The following is a 16798-nucleotide window of genomic DNA, read 5'->3' as shown; positions in this document are numbered from 1 at the left end:
GGTGATATATTGTGGGGTTCTGTTTGCCCTTTATATGAGCGACCTTGAGCAACTTATCCTACAATCTGCCAGACTATTAGTTTTTGGGGATGATTTTGATTTATATTTTTCTCATAATAGTATAGATGTGTGTAAAAACCATTTATCCAGTGGCTCAACCTACATAGTTTAAAACTTTCAATACGAAAAGAGCGGCGATGCTTTTTACACAAAAACACAACTATGTCCTATCATGTTTGACGGGAATGAAATTCCTTTCACCACCCATCATACATACCTAGGGATTATCATCGACCATAAACTCAACTGGAAACTACATATAAATAATTTACGCCAAAAAGCTGACGGGTATATAAAAATACCAAAAACAGTCATGCAACGTAATTGGGGAGCAGATCCTACGACAGCTCTTTCCTTTTATCGAGCAACAAAGTTCATATTTGGACTATAGTGCAACTATAATTGATACTGTACCCATCTCCACTTTACAACACCTCGATACTATACAGTATCAAGCTATATATATTTGCTTGGGAGCCCTCCAATCTACATTCACCAATGCCTTACTTGTAGAATCTGGTGAACATCTACTTTTTATTTGATGTCAAATGTTAGCCAAAAAATACTTCCTTTAAACACTTGCACTTTTGAATTCACCACTCATTCCAAAATTACAACTTTTACATGAATTTTATAATACAAAAGCTCCTAGAAATGCTCGCATGCCAGCAATATATTTTGCGTACACAGAATTACATATATACCGCTCTTCCTTATTGAGAACCCCTACGTTGCCTATGCATTACTTTTCCTTCGATAGTCTTCATTATAATCCTTACAAAATAATACCCCCTGAGGCCAATTTCCCAGGAAGTCATCATCCGTTGCACAATATTAAGACCCGGTATAAGAAGCTAAGATTACCTCTTACAGACTGTGGTATTGAAATTTAAACAGATGGGTCCAAAACTCAACAGGGAGTTGGAGATGCATTCTTTGTCTCCAACACCCTTGTTACTGAACATTAACACTTACCACAAACTTTCTCCATTTATTCTGCTGAGTTATTTGCGATCCGTCAAGAGTTAATTTATATTGAAAACCATTCCTTTCTGAAAGCAACCATCTATACCGATGCATTAAGCGTGTTACAGTCCCTAACTTCCTGCAAATCATCTTTTAATTGGTACTTGTACAATGTCAAACATCTCATTTATCAACTTGAACAATCTGGAGTTTATTTAACTTTAGTATAGATACCCGGACATTCCGGAACAATAGGCAATGAACAAGCAGATTCTGCAGCAAAACACGCAGCCCAACTTCAGACAGCTCCTCTTATAGTAGCCATACTCCCCCCAGTCTACTATAACCTTATGAAGGACACAGCATATCATACTTGGCAGAAGAAATGGTGTAAATATGCCAGACGTAAAGGAAAATTTTACTGTTAAATTCAACCTCACATACCTATTAAGCCTTGGTATATGCACGGTTTATACACTCGATGACACATTACCAACATCATACGTTTATGCTTTAACCATGCCCTTACCTCACAATACAAATATTGCTTACATCTCACCAGCCTACCCCACTGTATATGTGGAGATCAAGATGGGGACATTAACCATTTACTCTTCCAAGGTCCTGTTTATTCTTCTGCACGGCAAATATTTTTTGCATGATTAGCATGCATAAACACCCCTTTCCCATTCAAAGTTAAAAACATTATTGTTCCGTCCTGAATTGAGAATCACAATAGTAAAGTGAATTCAAATGTTCCACCTCTTCAATACAATATTTGTTGAACAAGATTGTTATTTCACAACATGGTTTATTTGTGGTACCGGTTTCAACTCTTTTTTGAGTCATCATCAGCCTATATTACAAACTGAGCAAGATGCAAAAACAAAATGTGTAAGTATGTGACAGTATACATGCAATAATACATAGTATGTGACAAATGTTCACACTTAAAAGTAACAGTTGTGGTTAACTGTTACAGTTAACATTTGTCACTAGCACAAATGTGACATACAAAAATCCCACAACCAGAACCATGCTAGGAAATTATTTGAGAATATTAGGGTTACGTTACAATGTATAAGTAAAACTACAGATATACTTAGTGTTGTGTCCTAATAGAATCTATTTTCATGACTAGACAACACATATAACTTTATTACACAAGGCAAGTCTATTTGCACTTGTGTTACAAAAATAATTCTGATGACTTTCAGAGAATGACAAACATGTAAACTGAAGAGAATACCTACATTCAATAGACTTTGGATATTTACAATGTGAACACTCGAAGATTGCAGCGATAAATTATAAGTTCATCTGAACAAAACTATTCACAATATATGTTCCACTTAAAATCCACACAAAAATACAAGCCTGTAATATGAACAGGGAGACTTGAAGATATTGGCAAAAATTATAAGTCCATATGAACACTATCTGACTTGGTGTGAGAAGAGTCTGTGTTAGCTTCTAACTTTACAGACACATAATATGACATCTTGAAAGAAATAATAAAGTCACAGTGGTGTTCGAAGCAAGCCCTAATATCCCATGGTGCCCATATTGACCGTTGCATGCTTGGGTCGCAGGGTTTGCCTGCTTGTGGCATTCTGATCCTCTCTCGGCGAGGGCCTTCTTATACACCCAGCTGCAGTGGTCATGTGTCTGCTGACTCAAGCACTGAGCAGGCTGGCATGTCCTCGAAGAGCTGCATGTGGAATCCTAAAGCGCACCACAACACTCAGCAACTAGTTTATTTCATAGGTAATAAAGAGGCAATATTAACAATCTTGGTACATTTCGAAAGCAATGATTTATTTCACAGTTTGGTACATCAGTACATGCAGTGATAATAGAAAATGCTGGTCAGTTTTAACAGAAAACATTCAACAAAATCAATTAACATGTGACCAAAGAAAAATAAGAAGAAGTATGTCAAACACTTTCCTTCTCTTACACACTTGGTCATTTTCTTTGTAGTTTGCAATAGAAAATTTAAGTGCCCTGGGTGAGGTGTCAGCTTCAATCAGTCACCACTGATCTGACTTTATGGCTGTTGCCCAGGTGGCAGATTCCCTATCAATTGTTTACTTGGACTGTTATTAAATTATTTCAGAGAAATTTATAGATGATCTCCCTTTGAAAATTATTCCAATCCCTAATTCCTGTTCCTATAAATTAGTATTTGCCCCAGTTTGTCCTCTCGAATTCTGAATTGTTTTCATATAATGATTTTTCTTACTTTTAAAATTTCCACTTAAGTTTATTATTTTAACAATGTCATTCTACACCATCTCAGGACATACCACTTAGTCGAGCAGCTCATTTCAATACTCCCAAGTCTTTCCATCCCAAAGTTTGCAACATTTTTGTAATACTACTCTTTTGATGGAAATCACCCAGAACAAATCGCGCTGTTTTCCTTTGTATCGCTTCCAGTTTTTGAATCAAGTAATCCTGGTGAGGGTCCACTGAAATAGTGCACTAATTGGGGTCTTACCAGTGACTTATGTGCTCTCTCCTTCACATCCTTACTATAACCCCTAAATACCGACATAACCAAATGAAGCGATCTGTAACCTTTCAATGAATGAATGAATGAATGAATGAATGATCAGCATTTAGGGCAGTTGCCCAGGTGAAAGATTCACTATCAGTTGCTTACCTCATTTATAATTATTTACCTAGGTTTTTCTTAAATATTTTCAATGAACTTGGAAATATATTGAACATTTCCCTTGATAAATTATTCCAATCCCTTACTGCTTGTCCTATACATCAATATTTGCCCCAATCTGTCCCCTTGAATTCCAACTTTATCTTCATATTATGATCTTTCCTACATTTAAAAGCTCCACTCAAGCTTATTTATCTATTAATATCATTCCACGCCATCTCGGAATATACCACTTAATACCAATATAAACGGTCTGTTATTGGACATTATAAATTTTCCAGCTAATTCATTCCTGGTTGCCAGCATTTCACCCCAGTGTGCTAAGTTGGGCTCATCAGATGGTAAATAGCACTTCTACCAAGACGCATGGCCAGTGCATACCGTGGAGGCAACTGGGTAGGCTACTTGGAGCCACCGGCAGTGACAGTGCACTATGAGAGACTTTGTCTCATTACCAAACATTGATGTCTGCCTGGTCATCAGATGATATAGATGTTGATTCCCATAGGGAACCTGAAATATTTGTTACGAATGAGTAAATTTATAATAATATAAATGGTCCGTTATTGGACATTATAAATTTTCCAGCTAACTCATTCCTTGTTGCCAGTGTTTTGCCCCAGTGTGCTAAGTTGGGCTCATCAGTTGGTAAATAGCACACCTACCAAGACACATGGCCAGTTCATACCATTTATATTGGTACTAAAAATGTACTCATTCGGGACAAATATTTCAGGTCGCCTATGGGAATCAACATCTATATCATACGATGGCCAGGCAGATATCAATTTTTGGTAATGAGACAAAGTCTCTCATAGTGCATTGGTTCTGCCAGTGGCTCCAATTAGCCTATGCAGTGGCCTCCACAGGCACTTTCCGATCCCTCATCGTCAGTCACTTGTCCACGATTTTTTTGCTCAGTCGGCCCAAGATTAATCAAACGGGCAGACGCCTCGTTGGCTGTCGCCTCCCCTCATCATGCCGTCATACTCATGCCTCATCAAGAATGTGGACACCACTTATTCCCCATCTGACATTCGCAATTGATATCGCTCCTATGGAGTCACAGTTCAAGTAGTTCTCCGCCTCCAAGATGCTACATCTGGTCAATCCTCCCCAGACATTGTGGTCTTCTTTTGTTATCCGGAGCCACCGGCGTCATACATCGCCGATGGTGCATTCCTCTTTGGAGACTTCTATGAAGCGGTCCCTACTCCTGAACATATTTTAAAACAACTAGCCTCCGATCCTGACTTCCCTATCACAGTCACGTCCCCCTGCATCGCTCCGTCTACTACTACCATCGCTACTTCCGTCCATTCCGCGCCTACTACTACCACCACCGTCACCACTTCTGTCCATCTTTCCCCGTCTTCTTCTACCTCCACTATTAGGTATAGTCATCCCTCTCCTATCATGTTTACACCCGCCACCTCCCTATCTACGACTCTAACCAGTCCCCAGCTGCCCCCTGCCAACCTCATGGATGCCACCGTCACAGCTCACCACTCTCCCATGGCAATGACGACACCTCCACTCCAGCTCGTCAACTGTTTCACTCTCTGAGCTGTGTCATCCGTGGGATTGACCCCGCCGTCACCGAACGGGATCTACTTCATGAACTGCAACTGGCAGGCGTCCCAGGTCGTTGGGCGTTTCGCATCTTTAACAACGACGGCCCGACTTTCATGATTCGCCTCCAACTTTCATCAGCTGCCAACGTAGACCATCTCATCGCTACCGGCGTCCGTTTCCGCAGGCAAACATATAGAGTGGATGGAAATTCTAAGTTCCCATGGAGGGAATTAGATATTTTTCCACCAATAGAGCATATAAAAAATCAGATCAAAAATTAGATATATGGCTTTTCAGGCGTTTGCTCTATTAACCAGCGTTTCGTCTTAGGTCTGACACTAGACTCTTCGGAGTGGGATGTGTCAGACCCTACTCACTGACGCTGGGGTGTATGCAGGTGAACTTATCAGAAGCCTATTTAAGAGGCACAGTCTGATAACCGCATACGGGAGATAAAACTCCACAATGGAATTAATGCCCGCCTAGCAATTCCAAATGGAAATTCTAAGTTCCCATGGAGGGAATTAGATATTTTTCCATCAATAGAGCATATAAAAAATCAGATCAAAAATTAGATGGCTTTTCAGGCGTTTGCTCTATTAACCAGCGTTTTTGGCTTAGGTCTGAGTAGATGTGTCAGACCCTACCCACTGACGCTGGGGTGTATGCAGGTGAACTTATCAGAAGCCTATTTAAGAGGCACAGTCTGGAGTGTGGAGTTTTATCTCCCGTATGCAGTTATCAGACTGTGCCTCTTAAATAGGCTTCTGATAAGTTCACCTGCATACACCCCAGCATCAGTGGGTAGGGTCTGACACATCCCACTCTGAAGAGTCTAGTGTCAGACCTAAGACGAAACACTGGTTAACAGAGCAAACGCCTGAAAAGCCATATATCTAATTTTTGATCTGATTTTTCATATAGAGTGGAGCCTTCTTGCTCCCCACCTCGCACCAACCACTCTCCCCCTCTTAACCCTTCTCCTAGCTCTCCATCCGCCCCGCCACCCACCCCACCGCCGCACACCGCCAACCTACCCGCTCCACAACTGAACTTCATTCTATCGCCCCGCCCAACATTAGACCTCCTAGCCACTTCCATCACCAATATTACCATCATCCTCTACTACCTTCTCTCACAACACTACCTCCCGCCTTCCTCCAACTACATACTGCACCCTCCCATTATCCCAACACCTTATATGTGAAGTGTTTATGTAAATCTGTGTAGCAAATTTTCCGGTATACGCGCCCGATACACGTACTCTACAATAAATTTCTTGTTCCCTCTCCCTCAGGTGCTGTGGGGGTTTGCCTGTGCGGGGTGCTTTGCAGGTCTTCCCTGGGTCCCGGCTTGTTGTGATGGTGCCCTTACGACAATTTCACTCACTGCCTCCCCCCCCTCCGGTATGTACGATACATACCTTCTACACTTAATTTTCTTACTGACCTTTTCTCCTTCTATGGTCTAAGAGCTCCATCATTGAGCTGATGGCCTGCTTTCCCCCTTCTGGGGAAAGAATTGAAATAACCTATTTATGCTATGCTACGCCTCCACTGTATGCACTGGCTATGCGTCTTGGTAGGTGTGCTATTTACCAACTGATGAGCCCAACTTAGCACACTGGGGCAAACGCTGGCAACCAGGAATGAGTAAGCTGGAAAATTTACAATGTCCAATAACGGACCAATTATATTGGTATTATAAATTTACTCATTCGGGACAAATATTTCAGGTTCCCTATGGGAATCAACATCTATATCATATACTACTTAGTCAAGCATCTTGTGTCCTTACTCCCAAGTCTTCCCAGCCCAAAGTTTGCAACATTTTAGTAACCCTACTCTTTTGTTGGAAATCACCCAGAACAAATCATGCTGAGTTATATGTTCCATCGCGGTTCAAGTGAAGGCCTTTATTTACAATCTCATTAATGCAATTACCCCAATGAAGATCTTTCCTTATATTAAGACCTCGGTACTTACAGTGATCCCCATTAGGTAATTTCACTCTATCAACACAGTGATTAAAACTGAGAGGACTTTTCCTCTTGAGGAAACTTACAACCTAACTTTTCAGCCTGTTTATCATCTCACATTACTGACAAGATCTTTTTTTGCAGTTGCTCTCAATCTTGTAACTTGTTTTTACACAATACAGAGAGAAAGAAATAACTGAATTCTAATATTGTACTATTAATTCATTTTGACAAAAGAATGAATTAATGTAGTTGCTCAGAGCAAAAATGAACACAGGGTATTGTAAGATCCTCACATTTAATACAGTATCAAATTTAACTTTTATTATTATCAAAATACTATTCATCTTCCTTGTAGATACAAATACTGCAGATACCCACAACAAACGTTCTTTTCGAGAGCTACAAGTAATTTACACAATACCATATGCTCATTTTTTTTTGAGGGATTGTACATATGAAAAATTTCATGCGACCAATGACTCAAATAATAGAACTTTAATAAAACAATTTATTCAGTCAGATTCATTACACTCAGTATGTTAATGAGTTCAAAGGCAACAAGAATGGTGAAACAGTAGAAGTAACATACATACATTTTCTTAACTGCAACCTTCAAATGCAATAGTCAGAACTTTGTTTCTTGCTTTACAATGGATGCATCTAATATAACATACATTTCTTCTCAGTCTTCACAAGAGAATAGTTCATCAGGCAATACTGAATAACTGCAGTTATTTTAATGTAGGCCTAATTTTTATTTTCTTCATGTTGTCATAAAATAATCCTTCAATTCCTCTGGAAAAGGACAAAATTTACGTCATTATATGTACAGAAATTGAAAGCATTAATATGAAAGCTTAAAACAAAGTTCTCAGTCAATTTCTTCAACTGTTGGCTCAGGGATTTCTACTTGCTGGTCACTACTTCCTTCTATTATTGGCATCGAGTTCCCCAGGATAGGACCACATTTATCTTGCAGATATTTCTTCTTGGACTGATACTCCATTTCATTAGATGAAGTATTATTTTCCAAAGACTCTAACATATCATCACATAATAGGCGAATGTAATGTATATCTCTCTCACTGAGGTTTTCCCCTGCATTCACAATTATTTGCTTAATACTGAATATGAATGATTGAAGTTCATTTTTAGCATTCAATCTATCCTTTTGCTTCCTGTTACCTTCTCGATAGCGTTCAGCTGCTGCAAGCATATGAAGCATTTCTCTTCGTGCGAGAGAGTCCGTTTTCTTAGAAATAGTAATTTTACGATAAATTCCTGAGCTACATTCCTTGGCTGAAACATTGAGGATACCATTTGCATCAAGACTAAATGTCACTTCAATCTTTGGAATACCATGAGGAGCATATGGAATGCCAGTTAAACTAAATGTTCCTAGGAGGTTGTTGTGACAAGTTAAAGATCTCTCACCTTCAAATACGCTAATGATGACGTTAGATTGATTATCAGAATGTGTGGAGAAGATCTCCATTTGCTTGCAGGGAATACGGGAATTTCTTTTAATGATTCTAGCCATGACTCCACCAGCTGTTTCAATTCCAAGGGATAAAGGAGCCACATCCAGAAGAAGCGTATCTCTGAGCTGAGAGTTATCATTTTCACTTAGGATTGCAGCTTGAATAGCTGCACCGAGTGCCACTGCCTCATCTGGATGGATAGAAATACTGAGTGCTCGACCAACAAAGTACCTCTGCAAGAGACTTTGGATTTTAGGGATTCGTGAGGAGCCACCTATAAGTATCACTTCATGAACAGAATCTTTATCAAGCTTGGCGTCAGCTAGAGTAGCTTCCACAGGTCCCAGAGCTGCACGGAAGAGATCACAACACAATTCTTCAAATGTGGCACGAGAAATTTTAGTTCTAAAGTCTATCCCTTCTAGAAGAGCATCAATTTCGATGCTTTCTTCAGAGCTGTAGGATAAAGTTTGTTTTACTTTCTCAGCAGCATTTCTTAGACGTTGTACAGCCTGTGGATACTGATGAATATCTTTCTGGAATTTTCTTTTGATCTCTTCAGCAAAATAATTAACCAGGCGCTTATCAAAATCAACTCCTCCAAGATGAGTGTCTCCAGCAGTTGCTTTTACCTCAAACAAGGAACCTTCATGAACAGTAAGGATGGAAACATCTAAAGTACCACCACCAAGATCAAAGATGAGTATGTTCTTCTCTCCTACCAAATTCTTGTTAAACCCATAAGCCAGAGCTGCAGCTGTAGGTTCATTAATTATACGAAGCACATTCAGACCTGCTATTGAACCCGCATCTTTGGTAGCTTGTCGCTGAATATCACTGAAATAAGCAGGAACAGTAACAACAGCATCCTTGATGGTTTCACCCAAATAAGCCTCTGCAGTCTCTTTCATTCTGGCAAGAACCAAGGCACTTATTTCTTCAGGAGCAAAGAATTTTGACTTCCTTTTATAATCCACTTCAATTTTTGGCTTTCCTCGATGATTCACTACATTGAATGGCCAAAGCTTAACGTCGTCCTGGACCTTTGGATCATCAAATCTTCGCCCAAGAAGACGCTTGACATCAAATACAGTATTTTTAGGGTTCACCGACATCTTAAAAGAAAAAAAAAAAAGAAAAAACAGAATATTAGAGCCATGAATTACAAAAATATACTACTAGTAACATATCAATCCACTGAGCAAGTAACTCACAATATAATACACATGCTTAATACTTTGCCTACAGAGTAAATGCATCTCCCTGTATTGGTCAATGGAGATGGTTCAGCACTATGGGTTTTCTTCTTTCACTCCAGAACAATCCAGGAGTGATATATCCAAACTTCCCACGGCTGCATCCTACCTCCATCCACGTTCACATTTTCTCCTTGCCCAGTGTTGGCCATCACAGCATATGCAAGAGATTGAATTGAAAGAAAATAAAATAAAATTGATGGTACAGTAGGCCTACAACAGTACAGTAATTTGTACAATATACTGGATTACATACCACATTCTTCGCGGCATCACCTATAAGTATTCCGTTCTCGTGGAATGCCACATAACTAGGAGTTGTCCTGTTACCGAAGTCATTAGCAATAATTTCCACTTTCCCATTACGCCAAACACCAACGCATGAATAAGTCGTCCCAAGATCGATTCCCACCGCAAATCCCATTTTAAGTTAATTCCACACAACTGACTTCTCTCATCAATCTGATTCTAGCCAAACTGCGGTGAAATTACCTACACCACCAGTATTTATATGCTCTTGCTAAATTCCTGACTGTCCTAGAAATCTCTTGAAATACCGCGACCAAGTCGGTCGGCTTCTGATTGGTGTAATCACAATGCGATGGTAGTAACTCAGACTCGGAATATCTCGAATGATCTCGAAGGGTGTACAAATCCTGTTTCTTATTGGCTGCCATCGGCTGCCTTTCTCTCTATGTAACCAATAACAGCCAACCATCGTACCTCTTAAAGGTGTATGCTGACGTCATCCACTTTAATATGGCGTAGCAGCGCTCCTCAACTCTCCTTTAAAAAAAACATGTTTTCAATTGATTCAATTCAACTGTTCATATCCATATGGGCTTACGGAGTTTATGCTGTGTGTACCAGTGTGTCCTGTCCTATAATTCATTATTTGTTGAAAGTTGAGAATTGTCATGGTGAAACGCTGTAAAATAATTACTGTGAATATTTGGATGTAAATAAGTGTAGTGCTATTCCGTATGTACTCTGCAGTTCCTTAACTCAAAACTTACTCTGAATTTCCACTAACTCTGAAACAGAACTAAAGTTTTGAGGTATAATATTGATCATTTGTGTTGTTTTGTCTCCAGTCCCACGATAGGAGTGTTATTGAACGGAATTGTGAGCGATTGGGAAAGAAGAAGAAGAAGAAAAATGGACAATTTGAGATAGATGGAAAATTGGGTGTAAAGTCAGGTTATGAGTTTCACCAAGAGGAAAAATCCTCTGTTTTAATTCTTGTGTTGGTGGTGTGAGAGTAACTTAGTTACATCTGGACAATGTCTTTGTTCTAAGAATAGAATTACTGCTCTCAAAGGCTCGATTGCATTATTACGTAATCATTTCAGTGAATCCTAAACTACAAAGTTTTTAAAATTATTTTCCAAGTTGTCGTATTTTAAATTATGAGACCATAGTAATCAGTAGGCTTTGTCTTTTAGCCGTGAGGTTAGAGGCACGCGGCTGTGAGCTTGCATCCGGGAGATAGTGGGTTCGAATCCTACTATCGGCAGCCCTGAAGATGGTTTTCCGTTGTTTCCCATTTTCACACCAGGGAAATGCTGGGGCTGTACCTTAATTAAGGCCACGGCCGCTTCCTTCCAACTGCTAAGCCTTTCCTATCCCATCGTCGCCATAAGACCTATCTGTGTTGGTGCGACATAAAGCCAATAGCAAAAAAAAAATCCTCTCCAAAAATATATGCATTCATTCAAATGTAGAATGAGATCATAGCAGGAGGAAGTAAGAACTCAGCAGGAGGCAATATTATGAGTAGTATGATATATGTAAATACGTATTTCTTATAATTTTGCCACTGGGGAAAATACCCTATTTGAAAATAAATGCTGTAATTCTTATGTGTTTATACCATGATTAAATTCTGGTGAAAAGGACCAGGCTTATTACCTATATCTTAATATTTTCAGAACAGGCAGTCCCTCAGTATGAATCGAACAGGTGGGTCTATAAATAATTATTGTAATTGGTATGTTCCGAGCTGTCGGCGGAGAGATGGCGTGGAATGACATTAGTAGACGAATTAATTTAAGTGGCGTCTTTAAAAGTAGGAAAGATCACAATATGAAGATAAAGTTGGAATTCAAGAGGACAAATTGGGGCAAATATTCATTTATAGGAAGGGGAGTTAGGGATTGGAATAACTTACCAAGGGAGATGTTCAATAAATTTCCAATTTCTTTGAAATCATTTAAGAAATGGCTAGGAAAACAACTGATAGGGAATGTGCCACCTGGGCGACTGCCCTAAATGCAGATCAGTATTGATTGATAGATTGATAAGATAATTAATTTTTAGAACATTTGCGGATCACTCGAGCAGTTGCTGAAAATATTGCTGAGCAGTTTCAGCCTACTCCTCCGTTTAAAAGGCTCTATGGGCAATATAGGAAACTATCAGCTCTAAGTGAGGTTGGCAGTGGTAATTTATAATTGACTACGCTTCGTGCATTCTTTTCTCAGCAGTAGGCCTATACATGTATTTATTCTTCTTGGGCATAATACATGTGCATTGCTAATTTCAGGTTCTCATATCTGTTTTTCATGAGACACCAAACTGCAAGTTTCAGATGCTGTTGACAGATTTGATGTTGCCATCAGCTCTTTACACAGGGTGATCCAAAGAGTTGTTCTGTTTTTTGAGCAATCTATCTGCCCAAATAATCACCTGACCTACAAAAGTTGGAAAAAGGGATAGTGAACTACATTTCAGAGAAAGAGGGTTTCTAGGTGTTATTGGGGCCATCGATGGTTGTCACATAAAAATTGACAAACCAGGAAATGATCCAGATTTCTATATAAATAGGAAAGGCTTTTATTCTATACAGGTACTTAAAGCATTCCATACATGGCAATATTACCTTATTAGGTAGGCATACATCTGATTACATGGTTTCTTTTAAAATATCTTTAAACTGTTAAAGGTAGAGTTATGAAATTTACAGGTCATTTGGTATGTGATATCTTTTCAGAATTTTGCAGATATCATTGTTTAATTCAGTTTCTAAAAAAATTAATTTCACAGCTAAAGCATAATTTCTGCATTATAAAGTAATTATTTTCCTCCATAGCGTCTCTCATAGTGCATTGGCACTGCCAGTGGCACCAAGTAGCCGATGCAGTGGCCTCCACGGTATCCACTAGCCATGCGTCTTGGTAGGTGTGCTATTTATGCTATTTACCAACTGATGAGCCCAACTTAGCACACAGGCAAAACGCTGGCAACCAGGAAAGCTGGAATATTTATAATGTCCAATAAAGAACCATTATATTGGTATTATAAATTTACTCATTCGGGACAAATATTTCACGTTCCCTATGGGAATCAACATCTATACCATCTGATGGCCAGGCAGGCAGCAATTTTGGGTAATGAGACAAAGTCTCTCTTAGTGCATTGGCACTGCCGGTGGCTCCAAGTAGCTTACGTCGTGGCCTCCACGGTATGCACTAGCCATGCATCTTGGTAGGTGTGCTGTTTACCAACTGATGAGCCCAACTTAGCACACAAGGGCAAAACACTGCCAACCAGGAATGAGTTAGCTGGAAAATTTATAATGTCCAATAAAGGACCATTATATTGGTATTACCAGGTACTTTTCCATTTCTCCGTCTATGTTACCGCACAACAGTACTGTAAGTCTTTCATTCGACATTTTACCCCCCGCCACACTTTTCCCCACGAAGCGCAAGTGACTTTGAAGGCAAGGCTCAGAAAAACAATCCTGTTTCGTCAGCGTTGAAAATGTCTTTAGGTTCATAGAAATTAAATATTGCAGCTTCGATTTCCACTCAGCTACTACATTTCTATCCACGTCTTTGGACTCGCCTCAGACTTCATTCCATATGATATTGTGTCTTGTTTTGAAACTCTCCAGCCACCCAATTGATGCTTTAAAGGCATTGTTGCCATGCATTTTAGCAAGGGCAAGAGCCTCATTCTGTAGCACAGGTCCATTAACCGGAAGGTTTCTCGAACGGGCACTGACGAACCATTCCCACACTAAATCATTGATTTCTTCATTGCCTGTTACCTTAGATTTCCTCTTTATTTGTCCATTCTCCTCCATTCCACTGCTTAGTAGTAGTTGTCCTTATGTTTTAAAGTCTCATAAACTTGTGTTTTTCCACATCTGAAAAGCGACATAATTTCACGCACAGACAACTTTTCATTTTCACTCACTTCAATAACTTTCACTTTCTCGTTCAGTTTCAGTGACTACATTTCTTCAAAACTGACACAAATTTACTGATGGGACACAAAGTAAGCGAACTGTTTACGTTAGAACTGGGCTCAAGTTGTACATCAAGATAAAGATCTCTACAAACCATGGCAAGAGTCAGGCAATTAGTGGAGATTTAAAATCCCATTCTAGCAGGAATTTGGGAAATCTGGACCTCATTAGAGCAGCGTGTTACGGTCTGTAAACACCTGAATTTTCCCCTAGCGAAATATTTATGTACCTGCAGTACCGAGTATGCCTAAATAAATTTCACAGCTGAAGCATAATTTCCGCATTATACAGTAATTATTTTCATAATTTCTTTCCATTTCCACGTTGAACAGTTTCCGCTTTATACAACATAAATAACATGCAAAGACATATCCAGTGCGCCAGGACCATAACTTTCGTGCACATTGGACAAGTTTCCGCTTTACAGACGTTCTGCTTTGAGCAGGTTTTACTGTACTTATTTTACAGTGCATCATATTCCAAGTGAATTTTGTTACATCTTTTTAAGTCAATCAGTTACCGGTACTATTTTTATCTAATATTATCACTCTCATTGAAGAGCCGACTAAGATGGTTTGGGCACATAAAGCGAATGAGCGGCGAAAGAATGCCAAAAAAGGTGATGGAAATGCAAATCCAAGGAAGGAGAGGCCGTGGACGACCACGATTGAGATGGAAGGATACCATCCAACGCAGCATTATAGAAAGAAACCTGGACTGGGACACAGTGTTGGAGGAGGAGTGGTGGAAAGACCGAAGAAAGTGGAGAGGAACCATATTTGCCCCTACCCGGCTACAGCTGGATAAAGGAAAATGATGATGATGATGATGATGATTATCACTCTCATTACTTAGAACAGCATATTGCAGCGTATTCACCAAGTATGTTTTAGATGTAATTCAAAACGACTTTGGAGATTAAAACATAATATGGGCTTCTGTGGATGAAACTATGGTCTCAGCAGGTCGATATGTTGCAGATTTGATATTTACAAAGTTCAGTGAGAATGGACCTGGGTCAAGCTCATTTTGTGTGCTGCAAAGTTTTACAAAAAACAAACCATTCTTCAATTGTAATTCTATGAAGGAATGCGTGAGTAGTCATGTTCATTCATTTAAGTAAATTATCATACAAAATTGTGTATGTAGTGTTTTAAAATGTAAATGAATTCTAATACTTTTATTGATATATCAGGAAATTGGTGGTCAAATATTTTAGTTAAGGAAAGGCTTTTCCTACTGTTCAGTGATGCCGCGCCATACATGGTGAAGGCTGGAAAGCCGTTAAAGTGTTTTACACCAATATGAAGCATGTAACATCTTTAGTCCATGTGCAGCATCGTGTGGCAGAAACAATAAGTGTTAAGTATGAGAACGTGAATTAACTGATTTCTTCCACAAAGAGGGTAAATAAAGGCATAAAATATAAGTAGCGTTGAATAAATTTCAGGGTGAATTAAATCGTATACTGAAAAGCAATAATTTAATATTCTAAATCATATTCTGACTCAATATTTTCATAGTAAAGGTATTTCTGAAAGCTCCTGCTCTTGTTGCTGCATACAGAGAGAGCTTGTCAGATTTGCCTTTGCCACTACAACCTATTCTAACGAGATGGGGTACCTGAGTAAATGCTTCAATCTTTTATTGCAATAATTTTGAAGCAGTTAAGTCAGTAAGAAATCATCAATCTGGACTGTAGGTTAAATATTAAATATATTGAATGATTTTAATGTATCATCAGTGAACTTCATGCCATTGATTAAGCATAATCTCGCTTAATTGAATTATTTCTTTCCAATTTTAGGTAGCAGACAGTTTTCCAGCAGATAAAGCTGCTTGCCTAACCATGCGCAAGGGGAATTCAGCAGAAAAGAATGTGCAGCAAGGCTTGATTTATAGAAAATCAAATGTTGGCAAATTGCCTGCTGTGATAACGAAGCTGGAAGCTTTATCCCTCGTTGAATTGTTAGCAGTTATTGAAAAAGTCTGAATGTGTTTCCCTTGTTGAATTATTAGCAGTTATTGAAGAAGTCCGAATGTGTTTGCAATCATCGCGCGGAGAAGTAGCTGCAGCAGCTAGAGATAAGCTGAACAAAATGATCCGTTCAAATCATTTGAATTCGTCAAGATGATAAATGACGTATTGTGTGGTGAAAATGCAAAAATGTAGACCTCACATTGTCCCAAATGTCTTCATTTAAGTATGCATCTGCCACTTTTTGTGATGTAAAAATATAATTTTTTGTGTTAAAGAATGTGCTCTCAGATAAACAGATGAGCTTAAGTCAAGTGGAGAAATTAGTTGTACAATGTTTCATAAGGAAATTAAAATGTAACCATGTTGAGCTGAATTTTGATAGTGCACATTTTCCAGTTTATTGTGCATATTTTGTCATATGATAGTGCATGAATGCATGCATATTTTGAGATTTGATAGTGCATGGAGATCCGGACTCTAGTAATAACAATAAGAATACAGCCTACGTACATCTTCATTATAGACTGTTATGCCTTTCAGCATTCAGTCTGCAAGGAAAGGGT

The 16798-nt window shown here is 39.0% G+C and overlaps 1 protein-coding gene across 1 annotated transcript; it reads right to left on the bottom strand.

Annotated features, from left to right (window-relative positions):
- Positions 1-8133: 8133 nt before the first annotated feature.
- On the bottom strand, positions 8134-10423 carry LOC136867748 (heat shock protein 68-like). The gene is made up of 2 exons (XM_067144730.2): positions 10256-10423; positions 8134-9858 (listed from the first exon to the last, which is right to left on the bottom strand). The coding sequence occupies exons 1-2, from the start codon at positions 10421-10423 to the stop codon at positions 8134-8136; spliced, it is 1893 nt and encodes a 630-aa protein (XP_067000831.2).
- Positions 10424-16798: the final 6375 nt, after the last annotated feature.

The sequence above is a fragment of the Anabrus simplex genome, chromosome 1 (assembly GCF_040414725.1).
Source record: "Anabrus simplex isolate iqAnaSimp1 chromosome 1, ASM4041472v1, whole genome shotgun sequence".
In the NCBI taxonomy this organism is placed as follows: Eukaryota; Metazoa; Arthropoda; class Insecta; order Orthoptera; family Tettigoniidae; genus Anabrus; species Anabrus simplex.
This window is presented reverse-complemented; position numbering and strand designations above follow the sequence as displayed.

Bases quoted from the DNA above. Each gene is read 5' to 3' on its own strand.
- LOC136867748 (XM_067144730.2), bottom strand. From the start codon at position 10,423: ATGGGATTTGCGGTGGGAATCGATCTTGGGACGACTTATTCATGCGTT. The intron at 9,859-10,255 runs GTATGTAATCCA...TTTTCTTTTAAG, and splicing joins GTGATGCCGCGAAGAATGTG to ATGTCGGTGAACCCTAAAAA.